Source organism: Malaclemys terrapin, chromosome 11 (assembly GCF_027887155.1).
Source record: "Malaclemys terrapin pileata isolate rMalTer1 chromosome 11, rMalTer1.hap1, whole genome shotgun sequence".
NCBI lineage: Eukaryota > Metazoa > Chordata > Testudines > Emydidae > Malaclemys > Malaclemys terrapin.
In genome coordinates, this window is record NC_071515.1 from 69,322,576 (window position 1) to 69,347,831 (window position 25,256).

General features: G+C 43.6%; 1 protein-coding gene across 1 annotated transcript in view; it reads left to right on the forward strand.

The window, feature by feature from the left end:
- Nucleotides 1-25,256, forward strand: part of ADCY5 (adenylate cyclase 5) — a 307,979-nt gene that overhangs the window by 151,722 nt on the left and 131,001 nt on the right. Inside the window, exons 2-3 of the mRNA XM_054043693.1 lie at nucleotides 16,724-16,873; nucleotides 24,715-24,836. Of these exons, the coding sequence (XP_053899668.1) occupies nucleotides 16,724-16,873; nucleotides 24,715-24,836 (272 nt within the window). The remainder of the gene's footprint in view (nucleotides 1-16,723; nucleotides 16,874-24,714; nucleotides 24,837-25,256) is intronic.

Sequence of the window (25,256 nt, forward strand, 5' to 3'; positions counted from 1 at the left end):
TTACATTTTTAGTATGTTAGAAAATGGCGAATGATGAATTTCTTATTTACTGGATGATAAGTTTTTTTTTAATGGTGATTTGTGTCAAGGTCTAGTAAGATGGATATTCAAATTCAGTTAAACATGCACAAAAACAGCATTTTAATTGTTTTTTTAATTAAATAAACTACCTTAAATTTGCTGGATACATAAACTTTTTCCTCATCCAAACATGTTTGGCGTTTAAAACTAACTGATTTATTAAACAAAGGTAGTATTATCTGTAGTTTGTGAACTGAACTGATTTTTTCTGGTCACCGTGTGCTTCAAGATTTTAGAACTAGTAGATCTCATCCTTTCTAATATCTAGCTTTTATTCTTAGATTGGAAGAGGAAAACAACCTTTCTTGCTTTTTCAACTTCCAATTGGTTTCTTAACTCTGAATTAACTACTCATTGAACTGAATTAGTTGAATAAACTGAAATGAAGAAAATATTCTTGAACCTGCTGTCAAAACTGGTTTATCATATCAACAAATGGATTCCAGAGAGATTACTGATGAACCCAGGAAGCTGAGTAGCAAATACCACCTCCTCAACCGCCCCGTAACCTGCATGGGGCATATCAAAAGCTTCTTCCGGAGGAGAAGACTAGTGTTTCAAAGATGCTTTTCTCCGAATGGCTTGGGGTCTGGGGAGGAGAGGCGCGGAGTGGCTGCAGCTGGCCCGGGACTCCTCCGGGCAGGTTGAGAGATGACTAGGTGCTCCTCTGGGCAGGTGGGAGGATGACTCAGTGCTCCTCCGGGGTTGTGGGGGGGTCTTGGGGCTCCGGTCACGGGGAGGGTGCTCGGGGCTCCTCCGGACATATGTGTGTTTGTGTGTTTCCAGGGCTCCAGCCGTGGAGGGGAGTGCTCAGGGCTCCGACACGGAGGGTGCTCGGGAATCCTCTGTGTGTGTGTATAGGAGTCTCGGGGCTCCTCCAGCTACCGGGGGGGGGGCGCTCAAGGCTCCTTTGGGCAGAGGGGTCTCAGGGATCTGGCTATGGGTGTGTGTGTGCTCGGGGCTTCTCTGGGCAGGGGGAGGTCTTGGGCTTCGGCCATGGAGGGCAGGAGCAGGGAGTCTTGGGGCTCCAGCTGTGGAGGGAGGGCCCGGGCAGAAGGGGTGGATCCAGGGCTAGCCTCCCCAAAGGGGAGCTCCACCCGCCGCCCATGACTATAACTATCTGTTTAGAAACCAATATACAGTACTTAGAGGTACATCATCCTAGCATGAACATTATTATAAACTGTTATAAATACCTTCATACTGGTATAACAGTGTCCATACTAGGAATGATGAACCTCTTTAAGTATAGCTGTTTGTAAACACAATGGTACAGAAATTGTATGTAGACAGGAGCTGAGGTATAAACAACTAATCACCATTTCCCTTCCATAACAGAATTTTGGCATTCTGCCAAACTCACTTATCATGGATGGTCTAAAGAGTTTGGCACAGGGCTGCCCAGAGGGGGGGGCAAGTGGGGCAATTTGCCCCAGGCCCCGCAGGGGCCCCGCGAGCCCTGGCCAAGAATCCCTTTCCTGGCTAGAGGCGCCTTTTTAATTTTTACTCACCCGGTGGCGCTCCAGGTCTTCGGCGGCACTTCGGCGGCAGGGGGTCCTTCAGTGCCGCAGAAGACCTGGAGCCAGTGAAAGACCCGCCACTGAAGACTAGGAGCGCCGCCCGGTGAGTACAAGCACTACAGAGGGTGCCGCCTTTTTTTATGTCCACTCCCCCACTTTGCCTCAGGCCCCCTGAATCCTCTGGGCGGCCCTGCTTTGGCATAGGCTACCACTGAATCCAAAACAGAACACTGCTCTGGAGCACCTGGGAAGTGTGAGAGTAGCTGTAGTGGCTGAGGGAGGTGGGTAGGTAGGGGTAACACATGGGGCTGGAGCTCCCTCAACTCCTGCTACAGGGTGGGGAGAGTAGAGCTGAACTCCTCCTCAATCAGCCCCCTCTGAACACAGCACATGGCACCAGCAGCTTATCCCCCATTTGGGTTGCATCTTTCTGCTGTCACCTACAGTAGCTAGTCCTGTACCTCAAGCAGTAACAGTATCTTCATGGAGGATAGGTCCATCAATGGCTATTAGCCAGGATGGGCAGGGATGGTGTCCCTAGCCTCCGTTTACCAGAAGCTGGGAATGGGCGACAGGAGATGGATCACTTGACGATTACCTGTTCTGTTCATTCCCTCTGGGGCACCTGGCATTGGCCACTGTCGGAAGACAGGATACTGGGCTAGATGGACCTTTGGTCTGACCCAGTATGGCCATTCTTATGTTCTCTCCTGAAGTGCTGAAGATTATGCATAATGGTCCAGGCTGTTAGTTGCACATAATAGAATTTGTTTTTTACTTTTTTCTTTAAAAATTAAAGAATTGTGGGAAATTACATACAAAAACTGCATTAAAAGAACAGTATTTAGATTGCAGAGAAACACTGATAAGTTAGGAAATGCCAGATTTACAGTTGTCTGTGCAATCTTAATTTGGCTCCCTTGTGCATATGCATTACAGTGCAGTCTTTAATTAATCACATAATTTTTTCCGACAGGAACTTTTCTCATTCAGTGCTCAGAGAGGATGGAAAGGGAAACAGAATTAAGGTTCTCTGAACAACCATAAATCTGACTTTTCCTCACTTTTAAGTGCTTAGGTTGAAAAAGTCAAATAATGTTCTTTTAATGTAGGTCTTTGTATGATTGTACTTGTTAGGCATCCTTTTTAGCATTTCTATAAATCTATCTGTATGCGCTAGGTGCCCTCACCTTAACTTAAAAGGCAACAAAAGACAAAGGAACAGTGGTCTTAACTTAAAAATCCTGAATCTCCCTTTCTGTCAAACCATTCCCCAGTTTTACAATTCCCACCCATTTTTTAATACTTGGGGGTGGGGGAAAATGAGTTTTGCAACACACAAACCATATTTGGGGATTCACTTGTGCCTTCTGAGCTTTTGAGGAATGTTCTTCCCTTCCAAATAAATAATACTTTCCTGTAACTAGATACATTTTTAACAATTACCTGGCGATGAAGCCTGGGTTTAAATGAAAGGGAAATAAGCAGTGATGCACTGCCAATATTTTAACACAGGGCTCCTATAAATATTCCCTGTAGCATGTGATAAACTATATGGGCCATGACTATGTTTGTTGGCAGACAGGAATAGTGAAGAGCCGTAGAATAAAATTAAATTTGTTTTTCCTTTTAAAACAAAAGTGCTGTCTCATAATCAGTGAGAAAAGTCACACAATTTGGCAAACAAACTTCTATTAAGCGATTTGCTGGAAATGTTTAGGTGCTCTGTTCTGAAAAGTGTACAGTATATTTCCAATATAGTACATGTTTCAACTTGTGTAGATTGATTTGAGGATAGGGAGGAGTCAATTGCTTATAGTGCAGCCTGGGAAGGTCTCCTCACCAAGACATCATTTGAAAATATCCACCACCCCAGTGGTTCTCAACCAGGGATACACAGAGGTCTTCAAGTGGGAACATCAATTCATCTAGATATTTGCCTAGTTTTACAACAGCCTACGTAAAAAGCACTAGAGAAGTCAGTACAAATTTTAATACGGTACAGACAATGACTTGTTTATACTGCTCTATATACTATACACTGAAATATAAGTACAATATTTATATTCCAAATTATTTATTTTATAATGATATAGTGAAAATTAGAAAATAAGCAAATTTTCAGTAACAGTGTGCGGTGACACCTTTTTGTGTTTTTATGTCTGATTTTGTTAGCAAATAGTCTTTAAGTGAGGTGAAACTTGGGGTACACAAGACAAATCAGAGTCCTGAAAGGGCAACAGTAATCTGGAAAGGTTGAGAGCCACTACACCACACAATACAGTCTGCTCCATTCAAAGGGGGGGGGGGGAACCCAAAGTGCCTAAAACTCTCACAAGCAAACTTGTGAGCCTTGGGGGCAAATCAGCATATTAAAAAATGGAGGGGATGACATCAGAGTCGGGAAAACTGCCCCAACCCTCCTTTTGGTGACAGAATTATAATAGGGGCTGGAGGAAAATCCAAGCATGCACCCTCCTTTGCTGCCCCAACCCCAGCACAACTTAGAAGTGGTGGGGAACAGAAGGTTCCCAACTTCAAACTAGTTTTTGGACAATCCCGTCCCCACCCCCCCAAATAGTTTGATATGATTTACAAGTGTCTGACAGTAGAGCTGGGGGAACTTTGGGAGATGTAAAGGTGCCTTAGCCCAGCTTTGATTAAATTATCATTCAAATGGTTTTACTCTGCATCTTTTCCTGGGTTTGAGTATGTGTAACTGTCCAGCAGGGTGAGTTTTGTCTGAAACACGGAGCTTGAATTGGATATGCTGTATTTGGCAATGCTTATACGTGTGCAACAGCTGTGGCGTTTTACCCTATCACTGTTTCAGATACAGAGAAACAGGTATGTCATAGAATCATAGAATATCACGGTTGGAAGAGACCTCAGGAGGTCATCTAGTCCAACCCCCTGCTCTAAGCAGGACCAATCCCCAACTAAATCATCCCAGCCAGGGCTTTGTCAAGCCTGACCTTAAAAACCTCTAAGGAAGGAGATTCCACCACCTCCCTGGGGTAACCCATTCCAGTGCTTCACCACCCTCCTAGTGAAAAAGTTTTTCCTAATATCCAACCTAAACCTCCCCCACTGCAACTTGAAACCATTACTCCTTGTTTTGTCATCTGGTACCACTGAGAACAGTCTAGATCCATCCTCTTTGGAACCCCCTTTCAGGTAGTTGAAAGCAGCTATCAAATCCCCCCTCATTCTTCTCTTCTGCAGACTAAACAGTCCCAGTTCCCTCAGCCTCTCCTCATAAGCCATGTGCTCCAGCCCCCTAATCATTTTTGTTGCCCTCCGCTGGACTCTTTCCATTTTTCCACATCCTTCTTGTAGTGTGGGGCCCAAAACTGGACACAGTACTCCAGATGAAGCCTCACCAATGTCAAATAGAGTGGAACGATCACGTCCCTCGATCTGCCGGCAATGACCCTACTTATACAGCCCAAAATGCCGTTAGCCTTCTTGGCAACAAGGGCACACTGTCGACTCATATCCAGCTTCTCGTCCACTGTAACCCCTAAGTCCTTTTCTGCAGAACTGCTGCCTAGCCATTCAGTCCCTAGTCTGTAGCAGTGCATTGGATTCTTCCGTCCTAATTGCAGGACTCTGCACTTGTCCTTGTTGAACCTCATCTTTCCTCAACCTTCTTTTGGCCCAATCCTCTGATTTGTCTAGTCCCTCCATATCCTATCCCTACCTTCCAGTGTATCTACCACTCCTCCCAGTTTAGTGTCATCTGCAAACTTGATGAGGGTGCAGTCCACACCATCCTCCAGATCATTAATGAAGATATTGAACAAAACCAGCCCCAGGACCGACCCTTGGGGCACTCGGCTTGATACTGGCTGCCAACTAGACATGGATCACTACCCATTGAGCCTGACAATCTAGCCAGCTTTCTATTCACCTTATAGTCCATTCATCCAGCCCATACTTCTTTAACTTGCCGGCAAGAATACTGTGGGAGACCGTATCAAAAGCTTTGCTAAAGTCAAGGAATAACATGTCCACAGCTTTCCCCTCATCCACAAAGCCAGTTATCTCATCATAGAAGGCAGTTACCTTAGTCAGGCATAACTTGCCCTTGGTGAATCTATGCTGACTGTTCCTGATCACTTTCCTCACCTCTAAGTGCATCTCTCCCCACCATCAGCCCTTTCCCCTACAAAGACAAGGTAAGCCTGATATCTAGAGACTTACCCGAAAAGTTTTGTAATGTAGAAAGACCATGGTTTGGTAACTCCACTCTTGGACTCGTCTGCTCCTCTGTATAACAGGAGATCAGCACGTTTCAATGAGAGTGGAGGAAGCTCAGCTCCCACTAGGCCCAGAGTCAGTGACCTGCCCAAGGTCTCACACAGTCAAACCTGCTAAATGAAATGGGCTTGTCGCCTATGCCTGTGCGTCTCTGTTCACTCCAAGCATGCTTTCCCCTGTGCTGACTCTTCCCTGTCGTGGTGCTGCACTTGAAGGCAGACAGGTTTAGACTCTGACCATGCTCTCCTCTCCCCACTTCCAGGTAAAGATGCTGGCTGGTGCGGTGCCTTGCTGGCACAGGAGGTGGGAGTCCAGTGAGGCGTGTGGGAGACAAAATGGAAGCAAGGGCTGATGGAGGAGACAGGTTGAACCATGGGGCTGGGGTTGAACTGCGCGGGACAGGGATAGAATGGGGGAAGCTCTCCCACTCCACCTTGAACAAGCCCCCTCCCCACAAGCCCTTCCCCTGATTGCTCCCAGATCTCACTCCCAAATGCCACAGCCACACCAGGATCTCTCCAGTAGCCTCTACCCCAGGCTTTCTTTCCTCACAGCTATCCCTCTCCTGTATGGTTGCCACATGGCTCTCCTCTAGCTGCCTCTTGGTTTGCCCCACTTGTCTGACTGATCAGTGTTGGACCCTGCATTGACATCGGTGGCAGCTGAGAGATGTCATGCATGAAGTTGCACAAAACATGGCTTCTGCAGAGATTCAGTGGTAGAGCAGATGATGGGAGCCAGTAATCCTCGCTCGCCAATTTTTTTTACTCTTTCCAAAGGCAGCATCCCCTTCCCTAATAGACTCTTTTGCTGTACAGAATTGCCTTAGCTGAAAGCATAAAAGAGGAGGAAAATGTAGCTATAGAAATACCTTTTCTACTTGGTATTTAGCAAAACATTTTGGCAGGACAGTACGTTCTCCCCCTCTCCCTCACTGCCCCTTAATCACTTTGTGGCTAGAGAAAATATGGTCCAATTCAAATCCCAGAAGAAAACTTAATAAAAAAATAACTGGGAAAGGAAAACTTGTGACCAATAGAATGTAGGAAAAATTCCTTCTAAGCTAGAAGTTTACTGAAGCTGCATCTGTATATGTAATCTTTTATTCTTTTCAAAAAGATGCCCACCATTTATTTCTTAGAGAAGTAGATCATGACTAAGATGTTTCATGTTTCTCTACTGTGTATGAGTCAGTGAAAATATCAGTGGGAGAAGAACATCTGTCTCTTGGATAGAAAGAAAGTATACACCGGGTTCATAATTGCAGTAAGCAGTAAACCAATGAAAATCTACAGAACATGAGATTTGTGTGGAATACTAAATATTAGAAAGCTGTTTGGGCAAAGATTTTGGTGACCTCATCTGAGGCAATTGTTTGTAAACATCCAAGTTTCCAGAGTAAATTACTGCTTTGAGGTAAATTTGTAATTATTTCATAGTGTGTCTATCGCTTACTTCAGCAGCAACTATTTTTAACTACAGAATTGCTTGTATTATCATATCTAAAGAAGGAAGAATTTCTGTGGTGCATTTTTGCAAAATTATTATCACTGTGGGGATAGAATATATTGTCATCCTTCAGCTGAACAGTAAATCTATATCAGGGCCTTGCAGGTCAGTTTCCCATCAGAGGAGAAATCAGTGACAGGGAGTGATGGTATTTTCTTAATGTTAACTTGTTTTATTTACACTGTATACCCCAGTTCTTGAACAGAGGTTGTCACAAACAGCATGCAGGTAAGCCTCTCTTTTGGAACTCTGAGCTCAAAACCCACCGCCTGGTTCTCAGGAAGAAACTGCCCTAAGAATAGAGTCTAGTGAGAGAGATTAAAGCAGAGCGCAAACAACTTGCAAAAGAAAACTTTGTTATCATGCCATGATTTTTTTTGTTTTGTTTTTTGGTAAACTGTATAAGGGCACCATCAGGTAAAACCTGGTACTTTATCTTGATCCTGGAAAAGTGGGTTAACTTTACACACAAATCAGTTCAGTGGAACTACTCATGTTTATTAAGTTGGACATATGCATAAGTCTTGCAAGAGCCTGGTCGTAGTCTGTTTCTGTGCTCTGGTGGGGTTCTGTGAAAGCTGCGTTGACCTAGTGTGGTGCACCAAGGCCGCAGAGCGGAAAGGGACCCAGCTGACTGCTACTCCAGAAGCATGTTCAAAAAATTGGTTCAGAATCTCTTTTGTGCTGGATTCCCCTTTTTTGCTATTTCAGGTATTCAATACACAACGATGCAACTGGCTCGTTTAAAAACAAAACCCTCATTATTTTCTTCTGGGCATTCTATTTTGCACTAATGTTTATTTTTATTATGTCTTTCACTGCCCAAACACCATCCAAATGGCCAAGAGAGGATCATATGACTATAACTGTATCATTGCCATCCTAATCCGATCTACGGTTTTTGACTATATTGGCCCTGTGCTAGAGTACGGCTGTACTGGATAGTTGCTCTCTGGGACTAAAGACAGCATTTCATGTGCAGAAAAAATACAGAAATTGATCTTGCAGCTAGTTGCTAATGGTTTCTTTTTCTTTTAATCTTGGTGGCACCTCTGGCTATGTAACTGTTCCAGCTCTTTATTAGGTAGTATGTAAAGAGGCAGCCCAGAGTTAATTGCTACTTAATAGAATGTTTTAAAAGCTAGAGCCAGTCTTCAATTTAATTTCTAATGAAGACCTTTAAAAAAAATACTTCACATAATATTTTTGTGCTTTTGATTCTTCACAGCCAAGCATTTGGAATGTGTCTAACCATCAGTAGTTAGATACAGTATTATAGAAATAGCTTGGATAAATAGGGCATCTGTTGCTGGTCACACATTGTGCCTTGATTGTATTCTAGAGAGACTTCAAGAAGTTTATATGTTTTTTTCTTTTAAAATATTAGAAAAAGAGGGGAACTTTCATGAGTAAAGCTATGCCCCTAGATCAAATGGCGCCCCCAGCAAGGATATCTTTGGTGCCTCCCCCCCCAATTTGTTAAACTTTTGAATACCTTATTTTTTATTACATTTGTGGCCCATTTCACGACTTTGATGCATAATTTGCATGCATGATTTATCCCTGTCATATAAGATGATAAATTTGCATGCTAGGATCTGTAAATCTGTGTTTATTCATGACATATATAAGCAAATAAAAAAAATCATTTCCCTCTTCACCCGGTCAAAATGGGATCTGGGTGGCTCTGGTCAGCACCACTGACTGGGCCATTAAAAGTCGGGGCTGGCAGGCTCCTTACCCTGTTCTGCACGGCTCCCAGGAAGTGGCCAGCATGTCCCTCTGACTCCTAGGCACAGGGGCAGTCACTGGGGCTCCGCACACTGCCCCCGCCCTGAGCGTCAGTTCCGCAGTTCCCATTGGCTGGAAACCACATACGGAATACCTGAAACATTTTACTTCAAACATTCTGTTTTCTCTTTTGTTGCTAACAACAAAAACAGCCCCCCAAGTCCAGCCCCCCCCAGTGGGTTGCCTGGGTTACCTGCCCCTAAATCCGGCCCCGGCTACTTATGATGTGTGCATATTTAGTAAAATAATTAGATCTTGTTGACTCACCGTACAGGCCCCATAAGATGCATTCTAGAAACTCACGTGTCGTGCCTCCTTTTAGACAGGCCGTTATAATGATAATTAATTTGACAATAGATTCCCAGTGAATAAGAGAATTATGAGAGCTGGGAAGCATAGCTGAACTCCAGAAAGAAAGGATGTGTAATTCTCTGTTGGCAGTAGATTGTGCTTTTCATGGCTTTTTAGATTTCCCTGCGTGATGTGCTTGCCTTCTTCTTGTTCCAAATTGTGCCAGTGATGAATAACTCTTATTCAGCATAAGCCCCAGATGTAGAATTTTTAAATAGGATTTTACAAAATCTAATATCATCTGAATAATAAATATTTTAATGATTTTGTTTTGATTTCAATGCAAAAAATATTTTTAAAAAGGTAAGAAGGTAACTGACCAGTCCTTTTGAAGCAGAATGGCAAGAAAAAGTAAAGTATGGGTGTGATGGGATGTACCAGGCATTTGCTGCCCCCTGCCGGCAGCTCTCCTGCCTTGGCACACCCTGCCCTGAAAAGATGTCCTGCTGGAACGGGGAGCACCATGAGTTCAGATTTCCAGGTACTCTCTGGAATTAGCTTCCCACAACTGGCTGCAGGCAGAACCAGCAAGAGCTGGTCCTCCAGCACCTAGAAGTGCCGGGAGCATGCAGAGACCAATTCGGGCCCAACAGGCCAGATTAAAAAAGACTGGCTGCTCTAAGGGCCAGTTCTGGGTGAAGCCAGGACAGGGAAGGAAGGATCTGCCCTAATCCAAATAACCTGTCTGGGTCAGGGCCTGACCTTGACAGTATATGCCTTGGACCTCTGTGAATGACTGTTGTTTATGTTATGGGCTTTAACACCCAGGTAGCTATTTTGAATTCAGCATTAATTTGTTTTCTGTAAACTTGTGAACCCACTATGGGGGGTGCTGGGCTCAGGTGATCCCTTGACAGTGGGTCAAAAGTAAATAAAAGCTTTTTAAAAAATGAATTTTTCCACTTTAACAACCTTCATTGTTAGCAGTAAGACAGGTGAGGAATTAACATAAATTATCCTGACAGTGACTCTTTTAAACATATTGCCATCTCTTTATCATATATTAACTAGCATCCTGGTGTTTGAATAATCGGATACAAACGCAGAAGGTTAAAAACAGCATACTGATTCACGCTGATCTTTTATTTTGTTTGTGATGGTTTCACTAGGCTTTTCCCTGAAACACTGAAACAACAGATTACTTCTTGATCCTTACCTGTCGCACCCTAGCCATCAGTTTTGTGACATTTTATCTATAGTTTACTGTCCAGCTGGGATGGCGTATCTAATGGGGTCCTGCAGGGGTCTGCCCTGTGTCTGGTACTAGTCAATATTTTCATTAATGGCTTGGAGTGCTTATATGCTTATGCTTATAACATTTACGGATGAAACCAACCTGGGAGGGGTTGCAAACACTTCAGAGGACAGAGTTAGAATTCAAAATAACCTTGATAAAATTGCAGAATTGAACTGAAATCAATTAAATGAAATTCAATAAAGTGTGAAATGCTGCACATAGGAAAGAAAAATCAAATGCACAAATGTAAAATGGGGAATAACTGACTAGACTGTAGTACTGCAGAAAAAGATCGGGGGTTGTAGGGGATTACAAATTCAACATGAGCCAACACTGTGAAGCAGTTGTGGAAAAGGTGAATACACCTCTACCCCGATATAACGCGACCTGATATAACACGAATTCGGAAATAACGCGGTAAAGCAGCGCTCTGGGGGAGGGGAGAGGGGGGCGGGGCTGCACACTTTGGCAGATCAAAGCAAGTTCAATATAACGTGGTTTCACCTATAATGCGGTAAGATTTTTTGGCTCCCGAGGACAGCGTTCTATCGAGGTAGAAGTGTATTATTCCTGGGTATATTAATAGGAGTGTCATATGTCACAGCTTGTAATTGCAATTGTCCCACTCTCCTGGGCACTGGGGAGACTTCAGCTGGAGTAGTATGTTCAGCTTTAGGCACCACACTTTAGGAAAGATGTGCACAAATTGGAGAGAGTCCAGAGGAGAGCAACAAAAATTGATAAAAGCTGTAGAAAACCTGACCTATGAGGAAAGGTTAAAAAAACTGGGCCTGTTTAGTCTGAGAAAAGAAGACTGAGGGGGGACCTGAGGCTGGCAGTCAATTGTTCTCTATGTCCAGGGAAGGTAGGACAAGAAATAATTGGCTTAATCTGCAGCAAGGGAGATTTAGGTTAGATAGATACAAGGATTGTTAAGTACTGGAATAGGCTTCCAAGAAGGGAGGTTGAGGAATCCCTAGAATTGGAGATTTTTAAGAACAGGTTGAACAAACACCTGTCAGGGGTGGTGTAGGTAGGTATATTTGGTTCTGCCTCAGTGCCAGGGGCTGGACTAGATGACCTCTCTGTCTCTTCCAGGCCTACATTTCTCTGATTTTTAAAGAGATGCCATTGTTTTAAATTTTTCTTCCAATGTTTATTTTGTGTTAACAAGCTTTCATAACATCTAAAACAAACAAAACAGAAAAATTGCCATCAGTGTATTTTTCTTAAATCCCCAAGGAAACAATATTTCAAACATAATTTTCTGCATTATTTTCAATACAAACAATACAGCATTTTGCTAGTGTATGAGAACCTAAGTGAAAGTGACTAGAAACTGCCTAGTATATTTTTATTTTCCAAGCAATGAAAAATGAATCAATTTTGATGGGAGTTAAGTGCCTAGGCAGTGTTGAAAATCCCTCTCGGAGCCTGTCTGCATCTTTAAGTGTTGAAATACTTTTAAACTCTTTCCCTGGATCTCTCCGTGCCTGAGTAAAATGGGAATGGTAGCACTTCTCTACCTCGCAGTGGTAATGTGAGAATAAATACATTAATTATCAGGTGCCCAAGCACTCTGGTAAGGGGGGCCAAATAGGTATCTTAGATAGATACAAATAATAAATAAGTGAAACAGCCTTCACCAAAATCAGAGAGCTATGGGTAGACCTCATGGGCTAATGTTTTAATGGGCAGGGGAGAGAGACTCCAACCCCAAAATAGAAATCTACATTTTCCCAGTGCCTCTTAAGAACATTTTTAGAAGCATAAATTGCCTGAAATAACTGCCAATAATATGTTTTCTGTTTTCGGGCCATGGAGCTTAGGGAACCAGTTTTAATATCTACATCATCTCCTTCCTCCTGGGACTGAAGCTGGTTACCATAGCAAAACCGCAAGGAAACTGATAAGCAAGTACAGTAGTACCATTGGGCAAACAGGATATAAATTCATTTGCATTAAGAAGACAGAGGGCTATGGAAAAATTAATGAGACAGAAAATCTTTAATTTTGCCTTAATTTATTTTTAAAACACCTGTGAACAAAGTGATTTTAATCAAATACCAAGTAAAGTATTCTTCCCCACACACTATCCCCTTGTCCTCCCCCCCACACCATCCCCCACATTATTTTAGGAACCTCAGATGAACTGGGAGGCCCAAGAGAAATATTTCCAAAGCAAAACGCTGAATGTTGCTTTGAGTAGCAAGAGCTGAGCTTTAAATCTTTGCAGAGGCTTGATACTCCCAACATTATATTGTATATTTCTCTTTTTGTTCAAGCCATGTAATATTACAGTGTAAATCAGCTTTCATTTAGGAGAGTAAATACCGGCTTACATCCATTGCTGGTGAATGTTCATTGCAGTGTAACTTACGTCAGTCTTGCAGAGTGTGATTTTCTGAGCCTCTTTTGTAAATCAGTCTCTGCAGTCCCATGGGGTTGTCTACTCTGAAATGAAGTTAATGAGACCTCTGAAAATCACGTTACTACTTTCAATACCATATCTATTTTGATAATGTTGATCTGATGATGTTTGCTGAACCCATGGATATCATCTGTCTCCATGCACTCCTGGATGGTGTGCCATCAATGAGGCAACTGAGCTATTTAAGTGACCAGTGCTGCAATTATATCTGCATCTGTGGACCCCCTCTGACTTCAGTGGGGCTTTGTATTGGCACAGAGATGTGCCTGCAGTAAAGCTCATTGCAGGAGTGAGGTCTTCCCACTGTCCGGTGAGTGGACCCCCGTTGTATTCACTGCACAATGTCTAAACTGCCTAGAAAAGGCTTGTCTACATGAGGACTCTCAGGATGGTTAAAATGAATCTATTTACCTAGGGTTACCATATTTCAGCAAGCAAAAAAGAGGACCGGAGGAGCCCCGCCCCTGCCACTCCCACTTCCCGCCCCCCTCAGAACCCCCAACCCTCCCCCTGTTCCTTTTCCCCTGACTGCCCCCTCCTGGGACCCCTGCCCCTAACTGCCCCCCAGGACTCCACCCCCTACCTAAGCCTCCCTGCCTCTTTTCCCCTGACTGCCCCCTCCTGAGACCCTCCCCCCATCGTAACTGGCCCCCTAGGACCCTACCCCCTACCTGTACCCTGATTGCCCCAACCCTTATCCACACCCCCACCCCCAGACAGACCCCTGGGACTCCCACGCCCCATCCAACCACTCTGGCTGCCAGAGCCCCATGCGAGCGGCTGAATTTCCTGCAGCCCTCCCAGCCGCGCCTCGCTCTGCATGGGGGGGAAATCCCGGACATTTTTAGTGATTTACAAATTCCCCCCTGGACGCTATTTTTAACACAAAAAGGAGGACATGTCTGGGTAAATCCGGACGAATGGTAACCCTAATTTACCCCTTTGAAGGATTAAGCTACAGCAAACTAAAGCCACCTCACTTTTGAACGAGAGCGTCCACACAGAGATTTAATGTGCTTTAACAGTGCGTTAACTTCACAGCTTTAGTTGATTTGTCTTAACTTTCCTGGGTGTTTCTGTATAGACAAGCTCTGAGTGTATTCTCACTTACACATGTTTAAATTCAGAGCAAGTCCATTGTCCTCAGGAGATTTACTTTACATTTGTGCTGTGACAACTACAAACATAATTAAGCCCAAACTTATTTGTATTTTAAAATTACAATGCAATATTATAAAGTGGAACAGTCATGTATTATATATTTATGTAAAATATGGTGTGCATGTGTGTTTTGGACTATATTTTTTTATGCATACTGATAAATGTTCTGTTTAATGTGTAACTAAGTAGTTTCAGTACAGAGAATTCTGGAGTCAGTTTAATCTGATGATGCAAACAATGCTATTTAGTGTTAACTCATTGAGCTTGTTTGTAATAACCATACTGGATTCACAGGCTGTCCATCACAATCAACCCATCTATGAAGCAACATGCAGAACTCTCTGTAATTCCTAGGGAAGCCCTTACTTCCATTTCCTTATTGATTTTCCTTTTCTATGATGATGAGCATCAATGTTCTTATGTTTTCGGGAGGGAGGGGGGAAATAATTCTAAAAAAGCCAATGTTTTCCTCAGTGTCTATAAACAAGTATTTCTACCAAATATCCTTCTAGAATTAGGATTCTAACAAAACACATTTTTCCACAAAATTTTGTTACCTTTACTTTTGCTCAAATTAGATCTGCTTGATTTGTATACATGCTAGATTTTCCAGAGTTATAAGGTGTTAAAAAAACACAACTATTTTTTACTGGCCCTCCAAAGACCTGGAAGAACTAAGTCTCAGTGATTTGTATTTTTTTACTATGTTGATGTAATATCATTCTTGTCCTCATTAATTACAGAATTGTTTTAGCAGTAGCTGGGAGGAAATTAAAGATCTTTAGATTTTTGTTCTTTGCTGTGAATCAAATCCTGAATGCAAGGAAAGTGGTGTAACCACTGCCTAAAAATGTGCTCATGCACTGCAAAACTAGCATTAATATGGCCCTAATTCTGACTGCAAGCACTAGGTATGGAATATACTCGCTTTGTGTGTGTGAGTGGATGATATTCTCATGTAATGGCTGGTCCGCAAAGAGGATAAGGACCTACCACTCCAGAGTTCCCCCTTAGCTGAATCTGTAGTAGTTTTTTGAAGCTGAAGGACCAGGATTCTGTTCCCAGTTCCTCAGAATGGGGGCAGGGTTTTATACAGCAATTGTCTGCTGTCTCCAGCACATGGATTTATCCCTAGTGTCAGAATAATCCTGATGGGAGTTATGAGTAGAGACTGTTCCTGGGACAGGGAGTGTGTGTGTGCATTAACATGCAACCCTTAATACTGTCTTCTATAGCGTGATAGCAGCATCCTGTTAAAGTTAGATTTTGCCACAGCTGGAGTAGCCAGTCTGAGTTCCGAGCTCCCACTGCTGCCTTCTTGGTTTGATTTACACCTGTGCACATTGTCTGTCAGAATCGGGCTCTGTATCTACAGGGGGTGGGGTGGGAAATTTTGAATTGCTGTTGCATTACAGAAAACCATTCAGAAAAAAGTACTTCCAATATTCATATCTATGAGACTGTTACAAGTCTGATATTCTGTTCCCCTAGAAATAGGAGCTATATTCAAACAAGTCTGTCTCTATAGGAAGATATCCTGTCTAGCTCACAAGTGGCTGATGGTACAGAAGCACAAGGTCTCCTCTAGGAAGAATGCTTGTTTGCATGTTACCGGTAGAACTGATTTGAAAATTTCTCTTAAAATAAAAAAATTCAACGCAAATTCTTTTTTTGAAAATGTTTAGTTATTTTGTTTTCTAACCAGCTCTAATTACCAGTGAGAGAGATGTAATTATTTTATTGGGAAATATAGTCACTGTGGAAATAACGGAGCAATGTAGTTCTTCCTACGTATTTGCACATTCATATATGTATATAACATATTATTGACCCCATAAAGATGTGATCTGAAAATCATTGTCATTCAACTCGTTTTAAAGAGCTGAGACCGGATGATAAAAAAAAAAAATTCCCAGTTTTTGAAGTCGATTGAAATCTAAAGTTATTTCCTTGCAATAAGTGAACACTATCTGAAATATAAAAGCTAATGTATCTTTCAACATATTTTCATGCCGTATATGCAGGTATTTTAAAACAGTAATAATTCTTCCTTCAGATTCTTCTACATAATTCTGAGCTAGCCAAACATAGTCACATTAAAACCTCTTTATAAGTCTCTGCCATAGTAGTTTTAAGACACTTGATTGCTAACAGAATTAGAGAAAAGAATTTACATTAATGCGAAGAAATACGCTTCTGAGGGCATGTGTAAGTTTATACTTCAAAGAACGGCAAATGCACTGAAATGAAAAATACTAGACTCAGTCATGTGTTGGATTGTGGAATGATTCATATACCATGCTGAGCTTTTAAGTATTCTGTCTATTGTTGATGGTAGGTTTCCAAATTGTAATCATATGTTTCTCTTTTTTGTTGCAGCTGGTCTCCAATGTTCTCATCTTCTCCTGCACAAACATTGTAGGAGTGTGTACGCATTACCCAGCAGAGGTGTCTCAAAGACAAGCATTCCAAGAGACCAGGGAGTGCATTCAGGCCAGGCTACATTCTCAAAGGGAGAACCAGCAACAGGTACGAAGGAGCGTGACAAGAAATTTGAGAATGGAACTGCTGATTTGGAATTAGTCTGAAAATTGTTAATTTAGGGCCAGGTACTGAATGACCCTGTGTGAAAATGCGTTGTGGATGGCAGGGCAGGATTTGGGAAGGTGGAGAAGAGAGCTCAGAGGAACCTTTTTACTCAGCTACCCTTATAGACTAGTGTTCAGGGGTGCCAACAAAATCCTGCTCCCTGTGCTCCCTGTATGAAATTCACCCTAAGCAGAGGATTTGCACGGTGTTATGCACCATTTAAGTCCCCTCTAAGCCTATCTTGAGCACGAGTGGCATATGGGCCTTGTGCTGGCCCTCTGAACAGGGCGTATACTTCACTCCATCATAAGTGCACAGCATGATGATTTGTCAGCACAGCAAATAGCATATGGTAGTGGTAGGGCTGTTGTTTGGCTCTTCTGCACACATTAGTAGCTGGAGGCCAATTGTGGCAGAAATTAAGTAGTTCCCCATAGAGGGTGCTGCCCCAGTGCTTCCGAAGGCATTCTTCTATCTGTCTCTAGAGCATCCTCACTTCCCATGGTGTGTGTGGCTTTGAACACAACACTACAGGCTTCCGCTGACTTACATTTTAGTTTTTAACCATTTTTAATGTCCTCACTTGGTGTTTGTTAGAAAAAGGCCTAATTGCTATCAGCACACAGTCTTGCTCTCAAGGGCTGCGGGCATATCTATTTGCTAATACAGTCTTTGGTTTTGCTACAATGAGTCTCTTGCATCATAATAATTAGAGATGAAAAAACTTCTTAGGTCAGCTTGTCCATTCCCTTGATAATGTGGGACCATGCCCTGCAGTAAATTTTCCAGTCCAGTTTTAAATAACCCATGAAATGAGGTTTCTGTGGCTTCCCTTGAGAAGTACCTTACAGTTTTGATTGTGAGTTCAGATAGGAGCGGAATCAATCAGTTGAGATGGCTGTGCATTTCTGTGAGTCAGAAGGGCAACACAACTTTCACTATACTACTCTGCTTTAGCACACCTGCATCTGTAGATCTGGCCATGGACAGTGTTATTCTGGACTACTTTTTGGCCAACATGGGCACCATGAAATGAAGTATGTATGTATACCTAAGCATATTTTATTTATTTTGACATCTGGTACATAAAGAGCATCCATTTCATGCACTAAGTGTAGGGTTGCCAGTAGTCTGGTTTTCGACGGGTATGCCTGGTCGAAAAGGGATCCTGACAGCTCCGGTCAGCACCGCTGACCAGGTCACTAAAAGTCTGGTTGGCGGCGCAGCAGGGCTAAGGCAGGCTCCCACCTGCCATGGCTCCGCGCAGCTCCTGGAAGCAATGGCATGCCCCCAACCCTCCGGCTCCTACAAGTAGGGGTAGCCAGGGGGCTCCACACACTGTCCCCACCCCAAGCGCTGGCACTGCAGCTCCCACTGGCCAGGAAATGTGGCCAATGGGAGCTGCAGGGGCGGTGCCAGTGAACGGGGCAGCACGCAAGGCTGCCTGGCCATGCCTCCGCATAGGAGCTGGAGGGGGGACATGCTGCTGCTTCCAGGAGCTGCCTGAGGTAAGTGCCGCCCGGAGCCTGCATCCCTGACCCCCTCCCCAGGCTCCAACCCCCAGTCCCAGCCCTGATCCCCCTCCCACCCTCCGAACCCCTCGGCCCCAGCCCGGAGCCCCCTCCTGCACCCCAAACCCCACATCCCTGGCCCCACCCCAGAGCCCGCACCCCCAGTTGGAGCCCTCACCCCAATCCCCTGCCGCAGCCCTGATCCCCCTCCCGCCCTCCAAACCCCTCGGTCCCAGCCCGGAGCCCCCTCCTGCACCCCAAACCCTTCATCCCTGGCCCCACCCCCGCACCCCCAGCTGGAGTCCCCACCCCCTCCTGCATCCCAACCCCCTGCCCCAACCTGGTGGAAATAAGCGAGTGAGTGAGTGTGGGAAGAGCGAGCGACAGAGGGAGGGGGGATGGAGTGAGCAGGGGGCGGGGAAAGGTTGTTCGGTTTTGTGCGAGTAGAAAGTTGGCAACCATAACTAAATGCCGTTTACGCAAACTAAAAATACAGTCACAGTAAGATAAAATCAGCAGCCTCTCCTACCCCCAAATCCCCAAACTAGGAAAATGTTTTACCTACAAATGCCAGATGTCAACAAGCCTCTCCCTCCCACAAAACCCTGGCAAACAGATGGGCTTTGCAGCATGCCCTGAAGTTTGGGCTACTTTAGATCAGGCTTTGCAAAGTCAAGAGGCCCTCATGGAGAACGCCCTGTTAGCAGATCCCTCCCTTTTAAGCTGAGGGGAATCCAGCTGGAATGTCTCCCCAGACTGTAGTTATGATGCATGGCGAGAGAGGCAGTCCAGTTTATAGGTCAAAAATAGAAACCCCATTTCATGATTTTAGAGGTTTATAGGTCAAAAAACAACAGCTTAAGCTCCACCTAGAAACCCACCAGCAGCCAGTGCAGGTCCTAGAATGCTGGTGTTGTGGTCTCACAGCAAGATAGCTTGTTCAGTAAGTTTGCTACTTCATCCTGTACTGGCACTGATTTCCCAGTTCGTTTAAGGTGTATCCCCTGAAAATGCATTGCTGTAATCTTGTCTTCAGGTGACAAGACATGAATCAGTCTCCAGACTAGGCATAGGTAAAAAATATCCATCCAGGCCAACTGCTGCTATAAGATTATCTAACAGTATCTGGGGAATCTGACAGTACTATCACATGCTGTATGGGAGAGAGCTCTGTGTAAGATGGAATGCTTGTCTCTGTCAACAGCTGAAGTTAGTCCAATAAAAGTTATTACCTCACCCACCTTCTAGTGATTTCATTATCCACTATAACCTGGCGAGGAGTAGTAAGTGAGGTTAGCATTACTGGAATGGAATAAAGAATTCTTAGCTGAAATTGCGCACCCTAAACAACCTACAACAAGTGTGTATTTTCTAAGGATTAGAGGAAAGGACTTGAAGTCAGGCCTACAGGCTTCTACTCCCAGCATTACTAATTTTTTGAGCATGAACAAGTCACTCGCCCTATCTGTCGAACAGGTATAATTATTTTATGAATACCTACTTCGCAAGCAGGTTCACAGGTTTAATTAATTACTCTTTGTAAGTGCTTTGAGGTTATCCCTAGCTAGTAATATAGGTATGTTAGCTAGTTATACATAGCTGGAGAGTGAGAGAGAGATCTATCTGTAATTCTGTATCTTTATCTAGTATATCTTTGTATAAAAATCAAGGAAATGTATATAATTTGTACTTATTTCTCTCCTCCTGTTTGACTACTGCCAACATAAGTATAGCAAGGCAATACTATTCGCCTGGCCAATACATGCTGAATGATATTACAGTTAGGGTGGCAGTGTTTCATTAGCGATCTCGGTGAAATGTAAAGCTAGATACTAGTTGTGTTGTGTTTTATTGTGTATATTCTTAACCAGTTACATAAAATGAAGGTGTCTAACTGGTACCAGTAAATTGTATTGAACTGTGCTTAGATTAGTTATTAAATGAAGGCTATTACTACTCCATTTATTTGTATGAGATGGCAAACTATATCTGGGTAAGTGTAACCTGTTCATTGGTTGATGATGATGCTTTGTGCTTTCCATCTGAGGATCTCAAAATACTTCAAAAGCATCAATAGATTGAGCCTGACAAAATCCCTGTGATGTAGGGGAATATTAGTATTCTCCTTTCACAGATGGGGAAAGTAAACAAATTAAAGAACATTCTGAAAGTTGCCCAGGAAGTCTGTGGCAGTGCCAATAACATAGCCTTGGTCTTCTGATCACCATTGTGGTGCTGTAAGCACAAGATCATCCTTCTGCCCTAAGGACCTACGGAGAGCGTCACAAGCCCATAAGATGTCCCTGGGTTAAGGAGTAGAGCTTTACAAATACCTGATTTTTTTTATTTGACCACTGATTTGGAAATAATAAAAAAAAACTTTTTGATGAACCAAAAAGTTGAAAAAAATCTGGATGGGGTTGAGTGAAATGATTTCATTTTGTTACTGAGGTGGGGTGTTTTTCTTACATTTTTAAATAAAATTGAAGAAAATTTACAAATAAAAAGTAGTTTCAAATCAAAAAATTAAAACATTTAGTTTTGAAAATATTGGAACAAAACTTCAATTTTTTTAAGTGAAAGAATCGGGCGAATTCAACACCAATTCACAAAATGTATTGATCAACTAGAAACTGCATTTTTTAGCCAAAAAAGAAAAAGATTTTGCCAAAAAAATTTGCCCAGCTCTATTAAGGACTTTTTATTTGGCTCTCTGAGTTATCTGACAGATGTGTAAAATTCAATGTAGGATTAGCAGCTTCTGCACATCTGAGGGTGTCCATTACAATTAACTGAGAGGCAATGGTGTGTGCACCAATGTGCCTTGGTTATTCCAGTAAATATATTAAATATATTGTGCTTTTGTGCTCATGACATACATGAGTGTCAGAAGCGCAAGTATAACTGATGTGAAAATAGCTAAAGTTTCTTAGTTTGATATTCAAGCACACAGGCACAGATGATGCAGACCTCTTTTATTATGTATTTTCAAGGACCGCAGTACCTTCACTCAGCTGCTACAGTTTTGAGCTGTGCCTGATAGTGATCCCTCATGAATTTTGTTCCATATTTTTGGTACAGATGAAGGGACTGGAGATGGGAATCAAGCCCTGACAATGTACATTAAAGGACAGGTAAATACAGTGCAACACTATGCATTGTAAAGATTTCTCTAGTGAGTGCATTGCACATATTATCAACAAGTTTGCTCTCTTACAGTTCTCACAGAGTTTGTTATGCTGTACTTGGACACAAGTAAATAGGCAACAGTAAGACAAAATATGAATTAAAAACCAGAATTGTGTTTTATAATGGAATGAACTATGGAAAAGAGGGTTTTTAATGGTGATGTGAGCAATTAGTACAAGAGCATTGACCCCTCTGAGTCATGATTGCAGTTTGATCTGTGGAGTGCTGTGTTGTTAGGAATTAATGATCTATTGAATAAGGTTATGGACCTTCATTTAGACTAGATTATGATTGTGTGGTTGGTGAAGGGGACAATTGCTTTCCTCCATGCTATGTAGTAGCAATTGTCATGCAGGAAAAAGAGATAGTATGGACGGGTAGACTGTATAAATCGTTGTGATTCTACAGTGTTGTCAGAACATCTTGCCTTTTGCCTACTGATTAGACTACATTTGAGTTGGACCAACAAAATAGATGTCCATATTTTAATCTGCCTTTTTCTTGTAGAAAAAAATTCCTTAAACTAAAAGAATTTTGAGGTGAAATCAGAAAATAAAAGGCAAATAAAGGATTTAGGCAAAACTGTATTGTATCTGGTCTAATGCTAACTACACACACAAAACACCAGCATGCATACACATGCAGATTTACATTCTGCAACTTCTGCATAAAAATTACTACCAGATTTAGGCTGATCACAGGCTACATAGATGGCCAGGTCACAGAGGCTTTTCTCTGATATTTAGGAAAAGTTGTCCCACTCCCATCAGTTGTAATATTACACAATAACTCACTTTCTTAAGGTACAAAACTAGATAGCGAACAACATACAAAGTAATTTTATGAAAGCTACACTGAGCCCATTTTAATCTTTAAAACACAAAGATATTACAAATAAACAAGAATGCACCTTAATTGCTCAGGATGAGGGTAGAGAGATGTGAATTGTGGGTGATGGAAGGTAGGTAATGGAGGTAATGTCACTGTATGCATGTATGTTTACTATGCCTTATGCAACTGGGCCCCGATCCTAATTGAGGTTTTCAGGTGATACTGTAAAATTACTACTAATAGTGTGTTTACTCCTGGGGGAATTCTGCGCCACTGCGCATGTGCAGAATTTATGTCCCCTACAGATTTATTTGCTTCTCCGCAGAAAAATGACTTTCTGATGGGGAAGCAAAGGGGAGCCACAAGAGCAGTCATGCAACCCTCCTCAGCAGTATGTTTTGGGTGCCCAAGGTTGCCAGCAGATAGGTAAATAACTGTGGTGTAGGAAGGGGGACTGGGGAAGACCCAGCTGGTGGCTCCTCCCTGCGCTGGGCTTAGCTGCTAGTCCCTGCTGTGCTGGGGAGGACAAAACTTCCTCTTCCCCTACACGGCATCCAGGGCTGGGTCAGACCCACCCCCAGATTTTTCCCTGGGCTGCAGGAAGCTCTGCAAACTCCCCACCTCCAGCCCGCTTCCTGCACCCATTGCTCCTCAGCTGCAGGGGGAGGGATCCCTGTACAGGGAGCTGCTCTCCCATCCACCCAACCCCCGTGCATCCAGACCCCCTCATACCCAGACCCTCCCGCCGAGCTTCACCTCACCTCCCCCCTGCAATCAGAACCCCCCCCGATGAGTCCCACTCCCCCTGCACGACCCCACCAAGCCCCAACCAGCTGCACCTGGATCCCCACCTCACTGAGCCCCACTCGTCCAGCATCTGGACCCTCAGTGAGCCCCCCACACCCAGACCCCCCTGCTGAGCTCTATCCCCACCAACACTGAGCCCCAACCACCTTCACCTGGACCCCCCCCTGAAGAGTCCCATTACCATTGCATCCAGAACCCCCCCCAACAAGCTCCTGAGCATCCAGATCCCACCCACACCTGATCCCCCACTGAGCCACCCGCACCCAGATTGCCCCACACAGAAACCTCTCAACCCACACCTGGATCTCCCCACACTAAGCCCCTCCACACTTGGATTCTGCCTGCCCACACCTGGTGCACCTGGCATGGAAGGGCAGGGCCCTGGGGTGTGTCTGGGCCAGGCCCGGTCCTTGCGCTGTGTCAGGGTTGATGCAGCCTTCCTGATGAGTCCGTGTCCCTGGGGGGAGCTGCACAGTGATCTCCCACCTCTGTGCAGCCAGTGGCCTGTGCTCCCCAGTGCCATGCTTGAGCCTCCACATTTATTTGACAAATAACATTTTCAGAATTTTTAATTTGGGGGGGCCGAATTTTTAATTCTGGGTGGGGGGGCGAATTTTTTATTTTTTTGGTGCAGAATGCCCTCAGGCGTATGTGTTGTACAATTGGGCCAAATTCTCCTGCCAGTTATATTGGTGCAACCCTTCCCTGCCACGGAGAACCCATATTCTGGACCCCCCTGAACCATTGCACCCAGAACCCACCCCCCTTCCCTCCAAAGGGGAGCGTAGTAAGGAATGCTCCCTTTGTGAGTTAGATTGTGCTCTGCCTGTTACAGGTTAGTGAAGTAAAATGAGACTCTTAAATGGATTTCAGGGGAATTGGGAAATCAGTCCTGTAGCCTTATGCCCAACGGAGAACCCTGTAATGATGCATGGTTATATAATGAGACTTCCAAGTCTACATTTTTACATGAGGCTTTGTTACTCTGGCTGCCTGTGGATGTGTTCAGCTAGTAATACTGCTCTTTAAAGAGCCCCTCAGTACTTTGCAGTGACTGCTGGTCTCTATAATGAAGTCCTGCTGCTTTGGAGCCCCCTACTGGAATGCAAACTTGTGTACTATACAGACTTGGGCACTGAAGCAGCTGCCTCCATATGGCTCCTTCATCTGGAAGAATCTGCAACTGTGGATAGCATATATAGTGGATCTGGCAGGAAGGTTAATTTAGTTTCCCTTTGATATTGTGTTCATATTTTTCTGAGTGGGACAGGACCCCCGGTGCCTTGATGGCAGAACTGGCTGCTGCATTTATGAAGACCATTCCTCTTGCTTTTGCTCATCAGTCACTGAACTGATGGCTTCATTTCTCTCCGATAAGAAACAACGTGCGTTTGTTAACTGGGAAGCAGGTGTTTTAATTGGTTCATCTGTCTGACTCAACAGGAGCGGCTCCTGCTCTCTGTACTTCCTCGTCACGTTGCCATGGAGATGAAAGCCGACATTAATGCCAAACAGGAGGATATGATGTTTCATAAGATCTACATCCAGAAGCACGACAATGTCAGGTAAGAACTGCTGACTGAATCCCAGCTGGCAATGGAAGTGGGGGGCCATACTGAGCCCCACCTCTTAGTTACAGAGAATTAAAGTAGCAGGTGGCAGGGACACACAATCCAAAATAAATAACAGCTAGAAAATTGAATTAAAAAGCAGCACCAAGAAACATCAGTGAGTTTGTGTGTGGCATAGGATGGCAGCATCCTCTGTATCTGCAACATCTTTCTTTCAGGAAGTAGTTTCTACTATATCCCTCTTCCAAGAACTTTTCCTAGAATCCTTCACACTTTTTAGAAAGGTGCTGGGGAGTCACATGTTGTTTGGTTGCTTGTTTAATTATCAAGTAAACCATCCCAGTTACCCCAAATTGCACTCCTTTCTGACTTGCAGCACCTGGGTGAAAAAAGAACTGCAGAGTCATATTGCTC